Source organism: Physeter macrocephalus, chromosome 1, assembly GCF_002837175.3.
Source record: "Physeter macrocephalus isolate SW-GA chromosome 1, ASM283717v5, whole genome shotgun sequence".
Lineage (NCBI taxonomy): Eukaryota > Metazoa > Chordata > Mammalia > Artiodactyla > Physeteridae > Physeter > Physeter macrocephalus.
In genome coordinates this window covers 53071547-53082462 of record NC_041214.2, presented here as the reverse complement: position 1 = coordinate 53082462, position 10916 = coordinate 53071547, and the positions used below count along the sequence as shown (strand labels likewise).

Below are 10916 nucleotides of genomic sequence, written 5' to 3'. Positions count from 1 at the left end.
ACCACAAAAAAAAAAAAAAAAAAAAAAAAAAAAAAAAAACACTATACTTATGCCACAAATGAGAAATTCATATTAGAGAGAAGTCAAAATGCAAAGAAAGACAATAATGCTTATAAGTGAATTAAAAACATAATTAGAACACTTAAATGCATACTATATTAAATATAAAATAGAAAACAGAAAACCTAAGCAGTTATGCTAAAGCATTGAATAATATAGAAAGAAATCAAAAGGAGAAAAGTTGAAATAATTTTTAATTATATATAGTCAGAACATTTTCAAATACAGAGAAAAAGAGAAAGTCAAAGTCAAGCATTTATTAGGACAAAGAATAAAAAGGAAAACAGAACTGAAAGATTTAATTTTTCTAAAATATAATACAGTTAGAAAAAATGCTTATTTTTAAAGAAGGAAACTATAAACCCAAACTTTAAATATTGCTAACTTTTATGAAATAATGTAACCTTTATATAATTCAATTAAAATGGAAAGAGTTGGAGAGTAAATGGTTCAAAAAAGAGGGTCCATGCAAATGTACAGTGATATTCAATAGGTGGACAATCAACTGAGCTGTGTAAGGACCATGAAGGGCACTCTAAATGGGGTATCACTGCTTCAAGAGTGGAAGGCAAAATGGTTACTCTGGACAAGTTTTGGTGAGTAGCCTGACTTTTATCTTGGATACAATACTGGCAAACATAATTATGATATGGATTTAAGAACACTCAAAGAAAAGGACGGCACAATAGTCAGAATGTATTTGCAAGGCACAGATCTTGCTATGCTAATACAATAGCTTTTTTGAGATGACAGAGAATGGATAGAGAGAGCTGGGCAGATAACATTTATCTACATTTTAACAATGCTTTCAACCCTGTACTGCATACCAGCATGCTGAGAAATTAAGAGATGAATTGTACAAATGATGTAATAGACTGAATTTCTAGTGGCTTATAGGTTAAAAATAAAGGATTATTATTCTTTCAGATGCAGAAATATACACACATACACATACAGATGTATCTCAGGTTTCAATTTGCAGCTAGACTAATTATATGAAATAAAATAAATGTAGCTTATATATTAATCATTTTCAGGGAAGTTTAATTTGATAGCATTCAAGTATTTAGACAACCTATAAGAAAAAAATTCTGGAAGCAAACAACAGCAACAAAGAATCTGGCTAGTAATTTACTTTCACCCACAAAATATAGGCAAAGGAAACCTATTTAATGAAACACACCTTTTATCCTTCAAAATTAGTGTCATATAGGTTGTTTTACCAGTAGAATTTTTCTTCAACATTTGTGGTAATAATTTTCCTACATTTTTTGGATGCCAGAAAATTCAGTGAGCTCAGGTAAAGACTTGATAAATCCATACTAGCAAATATTGATAGTATTTTGAAATTCACTGATTTCCTTTTGAATGGTTGTAACTCTTTAGAGAAACAGTCTAATGAGTGAGGTCCTATCTTAACGAAAAGACATAACAAGGTTGGGTTATACTTTCAATGATGTTATTTGGAATCAACTGCAAGCTCAAGTTAAGTTACTGAAGCATGGATTTAAAAGAAGGAAGGGTAAACTGGTCACTCATTCGTCCATTCATTCAGTTAATAATTAAGAATAATTAAGAAATAATTAAGAATAATAATTAAGAAATAATAATTAAGAAACTGTGTATCTACTACATGCTAGGCATTGTGGATACTAACTAAATCCTCTACAATCCTAAAGTTTATATTCTAGTTAGAATGACACGTTTAAAAAGATGCTAATTAAAACAGCTATGATTGGAGGGTTGTGCTTTTTTAACAATTCTCAGGTACTGAAATGGAAAAGATTACTGTATATCACAGGCTATGTGCAAGGTCAGTTTGACTTAGTGAATGTCTAAATGAAAAAATATTTTCAAAAGAATTACAATATAACCTTCAGTACCTATAGTTACCTAAATATTTTAAAAATCTTTTAAAAGATGTTTAGAACTAATTTAATGAAAAAAAAAAGAGGACACCATTAGAAATTTCAATTGACATCATGTAAATGAGGGGTTCTGAAGTATTAAAGTTTCTTTGAGCACTTAAAGCCAGTATTTTGGAACACATTATCAGGCTTCAACTCCTTGAAAGCTTACAGAGCAAACAGTTACTAGGGCAAGCATTCATATTATATATTTTTTCATAACAATAAATCACCTAGAAATTTCAGTATCTGTGGTTATCACATCAGTGTCATCCGTTTTCAACTGGTTATGACTCCGATTAAGATCTGAATTAATGGAATTAGACTAATAACTATTGCAACATATATTCACTGTATTGGTTGATAGTAAGTGCCACACTTGTAATTTATAGCACCACAGTGTTTTATAAGCACTATTATGTTATTAATTAGTTACATTGATCAGAATACCACATAACATAGCGGTACTAAAATATTATAATTTGCTTAGACTACTTTGCATCTATTATTATATCTATTTGTACTACGGGTGACCATAAGCATAACTGAAATCAGATAGATTGTTTCCACTAACAATACTAAAATATGTACTTCAGAAAGCCAAAAGAACAGAATTCTACTGAGGATTTTTGCCAGTGGAATTCACTTGTTTTCTTAATACACCACAAAATTAGTTGATCTAGGACAAGAGTATAAAGTCAGGATTTAAGGGGGTCGAATAAGGTGAATTCTATATATACATTTATATGTATAAATTAGTTCACATTTAGTTCGAATATACTTATTTGTAGGGTTCTGCCACCTAAATCTACAGGGTTTTTTTTGTTGTTGTTTGTTTTTTTGGATTTGCTTTGAGGGCTTGGCTCTGATGGAATGCTGCTATTAAGCATTCTAAACCATCATATTTAAAACATTTTAGGTTCTATAACATCTCAGCTTCCATTTGTGAGTTGGGGGTGTAAATTTTTTCTGGTTGTCATAATAGAAGGTATGCGCTAAGGAAAAATTCTCAATTTTCAGATTTAGACAACAGTACTCAAAACCAGTATTTTGGGACACAGTATCAGGCTTCAACTCCTTGAAAGCTCACAGAGGAAATAGTTATTCTGCTAATTAGCCAGCAGAGTGACATGATTGTCAGTCCAAATGCATCATCCACTAACTGACTGAGAAAGAGTTGCGTCGATCTTGCTTTAAGTGCTGTAATTTACAACAGTATATACAAAGCCTCTAAGAAGGAAACAGGTGAAATTTTCACTCACACAAATCACAGCAAGCTAAAGGGGAAATACAAATTTGTTAGGGGAGATAAAAATGTGTTAGATTTCTTTGTGTAATATTCTTGGGTGGTGGCTTCAATGTTATTTAAAGAAATAATCTACAAAAATTATGATGAATTTCTTAAACTGAATTGACTGACATTTGACATTTCATATTTTATTGTTACCTCTTAACAGCTTTTTTATTTAAAGTGGTGTTGGCAAGGGGACTCTTCTTCATCACTGCTAAAATATTTGAAAATTTTCAATCCATTTTTATGACTGATTTTGATAATTTAAGATAAAAGTTAGAAGGAAAGAAACCAACACCAACTCCACTTTATAACTTTATATCTTCCCAGTCTGCCCAGATGCTTATCACTAGGAATGCTTATAAACTAATCTTATGCTAGAAAACATCAGTGTCCAAGACATTGAATATAGTGTGATATACTGTGTCATAGTTTAGGTTCGTGAAGTAGCACGAACCCCTAAAGTGCTTGATTATATTCTATGCTTTATCCAGGGAATGAAGAGAATCATGCCAAACGGTGACTCCTCACTATGACTTCTTTGAAACAAAATGAACACGTTTTTACCTTCCTCCTTTCTTCTCTTTGCTTCTTCTTCATTTCTTTCTTTGGCTTTCAATGCTTCATCAGCTTTTGCTGAAACAAAAACAATAAAATTTCTGCACTTATTTTATGCCTATATCGTGGATGAAAATACTGGGAAAAGGAAAAATAAATTCATTACATATTTCTTGTGAAGTAGTCAGAAGGAAAAAAAATGGCTGAAAATCTGAAATATACCTTTTACAATCTTTATTCAGACTATTTACAATATTTATTTAGAATCTCTGAAGCTTAATTCAAGATAATCTGCACAAAATAGAAAGCGAATTTAAGCAACATAAGTTTAATGATGGCATATAAACTGGGAAAAACTGTTGGTCATTAAAAGTCATCTGATCTGTCAGTGCAATGCACCTGTTTTAAACTTTGGGGGAAAGTTCTTAAGCTACAATTCATATTTGATATATAAGAAGCTTGGTACATCTTTGGAACAGTATCAAATTAGGTAGCATATTATTTTTTTTCATTGCATATCACAGTAGCAGTTCTTTATTCATGTTATGACAGCATTTGGTAAAAAGAATCTTTTTCCCTCTAGAAACCTCTTCCCTTATTACTTAATTATCTACTAGTTGCTCAACTGCAGGGGTTTTCAAACACTTTACTACAGATGTTAGAGAAGATTAAAAATATACAGCACAGTAACAAGGGACTATCAATATACTCTGTAAATTAATTAAATTTCTGTTCTAGCACATCATTTATTCCAAAGCATTAACGTCTCAAAGGAGCGATTCTCCTTTATTGCCGGCTCGCTGCCTGATGAGTGAACTAAGTGAAAATAAGTCTCTAATAGCATTATAGTTGATGAAATATTAAGTTAAAAAAGTATTGCCTTGTCAAAAGAAAAAGAATCAAACTGTGCCAGCATTAAACTTTGGATGAGCCTTTATTATAATGATAACAGCAATGTAAACCGTGATTTAAAAAATAAAAACACTCTTCAGCTTTTTGCTGCATATATTTTTCCTATGCAAAATCAACATATCCTTTTGAAGTATAAAACCTGGCTTAAAAGAGTAATTTAAAGAAAACACACACCTTATACATAACTATTTTTCTTCAAAAGTTTGATTTTTCACTGTCACCACTGACACTTTCTTAAAATGTAAAACTTATATAATGGTGTTGTGAAGTGTTATATCCAATTACACAGACATCTGTTTCCATTTACAAGCTTTAATACATACTTAGATTGCATTTAAAGTCATGAAATATTAAAACTTTTATGCCACTCTGTATCATTGCAAGAATCTATTAAATTAGATAATAAAAACAAACCACCAGTAATTCTAAAGACTTTTACTTCATTTACACTTTATTCTCCCTGGTAGAAGGACAAGGATAATAGAAATTCCATTTAAATTCAATTTTGGTTATATGTGTAATTGTAGATATACCCCTTGAGTCATGTAAAATGCTCAGCTTATGTTTCCTTCAAATTATCCCGCTCAGATTCACATTCTACTCCTTACAACCGTCTTCAATATGTATTAGCAGAGCTCATTAGACTGAAATTTAATAATGCAAACATCAGGTGGATTTCAAGAACCTCCATTAACAACGTAAGATGGATTGCTTATATATAGCTCTTGGGCCAACTGGGCACAATTTAAATTCAATAAACTACCCTGCCTAAATCTGATTTATCTATTTCACTATGCTGGTTTGTCCTTTCTTACTGATTTGTTGCTATACATGGACAATTCATTGGAATATTGTTTTATATGGTTTTCTTTAAACTGCAAATGGCTCTTGTGCTGTGGTTAAATATGTTATGTGATTGAGCTTCAGGCTGTCAGTCAAGATTCCCAAGTATGTATATATGTGTATAAATAAAAATACTTTGAATTATGTAAAAATATAATTAATTTTAAAAACACACACTTGAAAATTTTATCAATAATCAGTATGTTCTCCACAAAGGATCTGAATGAATTCACTTGAAGAAAATTCATTTATTCAAACTGAGTCATTAGGATAAACTCCTCATCGATTATTAAGGGAATGTGGAAGAAATATTCTTTTTTTCCTTTCTGACTGCTTTATGGTATTATATTTAAATGTGAATAAGGAAGAACATATGGTCATTCATACATGACTCAGTTTATCCTAAAATTTTTAATATTCTCTAAGTGGTGGCAATCCCATTCTACAGATGGGCGATATGGAATCTCATTAGCTGTACCACAAAATTTGATACCAAAGAACTCAACTGGTAAGTGATAAGATCTATTCTTACAATTTATGATCAGTCCTTTTGGACTTTACAGCAAGATCTATGGTAAAGCATATCATTTACCAAAAGTACTTACATTTTCCACTAGCCTTGTACAAAACTTCCAATTCCTTGGCTCTTCCAAACTCCCCAGGCTAACAGTGCCCTCCTGGCTTTGCTTCCTTCCCTACACAACCTGAACCCCAGGATCATCATTTCATTTCCACACTTAACAACATCCTCATCTCCCTGATTCCTTTGTTGCTGTGCCAAGCTGCTACCAACACATCTGACCAGTTTTTTTACTTTTGCTGCAGAAGCTCCCTACGAAATGGTATATATGTTTTATTGGCTATACTAGAAACCAATGATTTAGAAATTAATCTGGATCCTTCCATGTTGCTTCTTCTTAATCAGCATCCACAGTTGCCTTCCTTACTAAGGAAGTTTCCTACAACTTACTAAGCTTTCTCCACTGCAAGTGCCAATAACCTCACACCAGCTCCCTCGACTCCCTTATATTTTCTCAGCTTCACTCCCATTCACCTCCAAATTTTTATGTTCAACAGTCCTTATTTCTTTTTTTGCCTTGTTTCAGAAAGTAAATCCATCCACTTGTGCTTTAGAACCTACTCCTTTCCATACCCTTTAGGGTTCTTTCTGCTTCTGAAGGTTCAAACTCTCTCTTCTCTATCCTCAGACTATAAATACATTCAAGTCTCACAAATCCTGTACAATATTTACTCTTCTTTCAACCAGTTACTGCCTTTTCTTGTTCCTGTTAGATTTTGCCCCCACAGCTTTTGTAATGGTTCCTAAAAACTCTATAATAGCTAAATCTAATGGTTATCTCAGTTTTATCCTGCTATAATCTCTCCAATTTTTTTTTTTAAACAGCTAACCAAGTACATCTTTATCAAAATGTTCTCCTAATTCTAACAATCAGCCTTTTTTGGCTGCTGTCTCTTTTACCCACCTTTCATTTCTTGGAGTTCTGTTGTTATGCAGCCTTGTAAATAGAAGGTCTAAAATGTAACTCACGTGTCTATCATAGCTCCAGTTCTGGCCTCTTTCCAGATGATCAGAACTTTTTTTCCCAATTACTTCCTGAATACCTCCACATAGATATTTCAAAATCGTATTCATGATTGAACTCATAATCTTTCCCTCAAACTTGATCCTCTTTCCTGGGTATTTCCTGTTTTCTCTCAGGTTAGAAACCTTTGTGACACTATCCTCCAAATCATATCCTCATGCAGTACATCGACTGACCAGGAGTTCCGTCAGATTCCACTCCACAGATTATCTCCAGAATCCATCCAGTCCTTTGCATTTTCATTGCCAGTATTCATGTTCAGGACCTCATCTCTTTTCACTTTAAATAAGAAAGGAGCTCCTGGGACCTCCCTGGTGGCGCAGTGGTTAAGAATCCGCCTGCCAGTGCAGGGGACACGGGTTCGAGCCCTGGTCTGAGAAGATCCCACACGCAGCGGAGCAACTAAGCCCGTGCGCCACAACTACTGAGCCTGCACTCTAGAGCCCGTGAGCCACAACTATTGAGCCCACGTGCCGCAACTACTGAAACCCGCGCTCCTAGAGCCCATGCACCGTAACAAGAGAAGCCACCGCAATGAGAAGCCCACGCACCGCGATGAAGAGTAGCCCCCGCTTGCAGAAACTAGAGAAAGCCCGTGTGCAGCAACAAAGACCCAACACAGCCAAAAATAAATAAATAAATATATATATATTTTAAAAGGAGCTCCTATTTGATCTATGAACTTTTAATACTATCCCTCTAATGAACCCTTTATATTACCACCAGAGCAAGGAATGTATTCCTTTTATGTATCTCTAGTAGCAAGCACAGTATGTAGAAATGAAATGCTCAACAATTACAAAATAAATAAATCTAGCATTCTAAATACTATCACATCACACTACCTCTGAAGGCGCCCTGCTGTGCAAATATATGTAAATCCAATCTCCTTAGCATACCATCTAAAACCTTTCACAGTCTGATCTCAATGAACTTTCTAGCCTCATCATTCACCAATTTTTTTTTTTTTTTAAGATCCCACTGCATGTGGGATCTTAGTTCCCCCACCAGGGTTGAACTCACACCACCTGCAGTGGAAGTGCGGAGTCTTAACCACTGGACCGCCAGGGAAGTCCGTTATTTATCAATTCTCCTTCATCACTTCAATGATGCATGGCCTTGTGGGGCCACACTGCCTTCTGTCTGTATTGCCATGCCTTTGTTCTCGCTGGAGTGCTCACCTCATTTTCTCACTGAGAAAACCTTATCAGAAATTTTTAGTTCAACACCCTCTTCTGTGAAACCTTCCCTGATCAACACCCCTTGTCTTCAAATGGATCTGACTGCTCCCTGCTTTCTTCTAAGCACTTCAGTGCCTTCCTTATGGAATGAACAATACTTTATTCCTTCAGTAGAGAAAATATGCATCTACTTGAGTGCAGGGCACATAATAAGTGTGACAGAAATTGTTAAGCATTCCCTTCTTCATGAGTCTTTAGGCAGACTATATTTTCTAGTCTTTCTTGAAGAATACACTTGTATTCAACCAATGAAGTGTGAATATAAGTGTATCATGTTTCCATACTTGGCCTATAAAAAACTCCCATACATCCTCATTCTCTTGCCCTATCCATTGGCTGAACAGAGGACTCATGGAGGGTCAACCACAAGATAAAAGAAATCTGGGTCACCAAATTTCTGCAAGGAGTAGTGCTTTCCTAATGACTTGCATTACACTGTGATATAAGCACAAAACAAATATATATGTATATATATGTGCATATATATTACTTATTGACTCATTGAAGTATGGCTGATTTACAATATTGTGTTAGATTCAGGTGTACAGCATAATGATTCAGTATTTTTGCAGGTTATACTCCATTATAGGTTATTACAAGATAATGAGTATAATTCCCTCTGCAATACAGTATATCCTTGTTGTTTATCTATTTTATACACAGTAGTTTGTTTTAAGGCATTGAAATTTGGGGGTTGTTTGTTATAGCAGTTTGTGCACCTTGCCTATCTTATGAGAGGAAATCAACTGAATCAAGAATATGAAGACTGACAAGGTATTCAACTCATCTCCTACTTTCAAAAGGACTGTATTAATATTCCCAGAGAAAATTTTTTTATAAGGGTTTAACAACCCTCATTCAGAAGTTCTTTTCTATAGGTAGTCCATTTTCTGACACTGCACCACAATGAACAGACCAGAAATGTTGAGGAATTCTTAGAAAACAGAAAGCAGATGGGATCAGATCTATGGAGAAATGATTAGAGGAAATCACAGCCCAATCATATTCAGAAGACTATACAGACATTGGAGAAGTTCCAGGGATGCTTTTATTTTAGAGTCAGTGGAGACCAGGAAGAAGGTAGGCCTGCGGCAAATGTCAAATGGGAAATTATGACTGGAGCAGCTGAACGATGGCACCTTCCTGTATATGGTAAGAATGGGTATAGGCAGTGTTTGACCACAGGTTAAAGCAGTGAGTGTAGAAGGTGTTAGGCCCAGTGAAGCAAGGGCTGATAATTACTAACCTCCAAAAGGGATGACAAGTTACTAATGTGTCTTCACCAGCAACACATCTTGTCCCCTGATACAATCAATGGAGACTGGGTATAATGAGTGGAAATGGCAGGATTACAGGGATTGTCAAATATAAACATGAATGACCAACCTAGAACTACCAGACATTCAAGGAAAACCAATCCCTTGAGACAAAACAAACAAAACAACATAAACAACAATTATACTTTAGAACAACTAAACAGAGGAATGAGAGTTAATAAGGCAAATAGTGTATATAATACCCTTAAAGTGATTTGAGAAGATATTAATTGCATCTTGGAAATTAAATTTTGATGATCAAAATAAAACTCCATACATGAGCTGAAGAGCAGGATGAATATAGCTGAAGATTAAATGAGTGTGTTACAAGGTCTAATGAGGAATTTTCCCTGAAGTGGAAAACAACAAAGAGATTTACATATAAGAGGAAAATGAAGAGATGACATCATCATCATCATCCAAGTTAACATTTACTGAAGGCTTACTATGTGCCTTTGTGTTTGTATGCATGTGTGTATACCACTTATTCTCATATTGGCTCTATCGCCATTTTACAGAGGAGGAAACTGAAGCACAGAGAAGTAAAGTAACTTTTTCAAGGTCATAGAGGGAGAAGCACAGAAGATCTGTATGTTCCAACATCCATCTAAGAAGATACTGAGATAGACTTGTATGTATTGATGATATGGAAAAATTAGAGAATAATGAACTGCTTCCATGCATAAGTTACTATTTATAGAGAAATTTTTATCTGAATAAACTTTATTCAAAATCACATGGGAACACTGTTTGCAGATGACATGATACTATGCATAGAGAATCCTAAAGATGCTACCAGAAAACTACTAGAGCTAATCAATGAATTTGGTAAAGTAGCAGGATACAAAATTAATGCACAAAAATCTCTTGCATTCCTATATACTAATGATGAAAAATCTGAAAGAGAATATGGGAAATGGGAAACACTCCCATTTACCATTGCAACAAAAGGAATAAAATACCTAGAATAAACCAAACCTACAGAAGGAGACAAAAGACCTGTATGCAGAAAACTATAAGACACTGATAAAAGAAATTAAAGATGATACAAACAGATGGAGAGATATAAACATGTTCTTGGATTGCAAGAATCAACATTGTGAAAATGTCTATACTACCCAAAGCAATCTACAGATTCAATGCAATCCCTATCAAACTACCAATGGCATTTTTCACAGAACTAG

At 34.2% G+C, this 10916-nt stretch overlaps 1 protein-coding gene across 7 annotated transcripts in view; it reads right to left on the bottom strand.

The window, feature by feature from the left end:
- Positions 1–10916, bottom strand: part of RSRC1 (arginine and serine rich coiled-coil 1) — a 440472-nt gene that overhangs the window by 64684 nt on the left and 364872 nt on the right. For 6 of the 7 annotated variants that reach the window (XM_055081512.1, XM_055081583.1, XM_055081564.1 and 3 more), the window contains one exon: positions 3826–3894. The exons of the other annotated variant lie outside the window; for it this stretch is intronic. In XM_055081512.1, coding sequence (XP_054937487.1) covers positions 3826–3894 — 69 coding nt within the window. The remainder of the gene's footprint in view (positions 1–3825; positions 3895–10916) is intronic. 7 annotated transcript variants of the gene reach the window in all.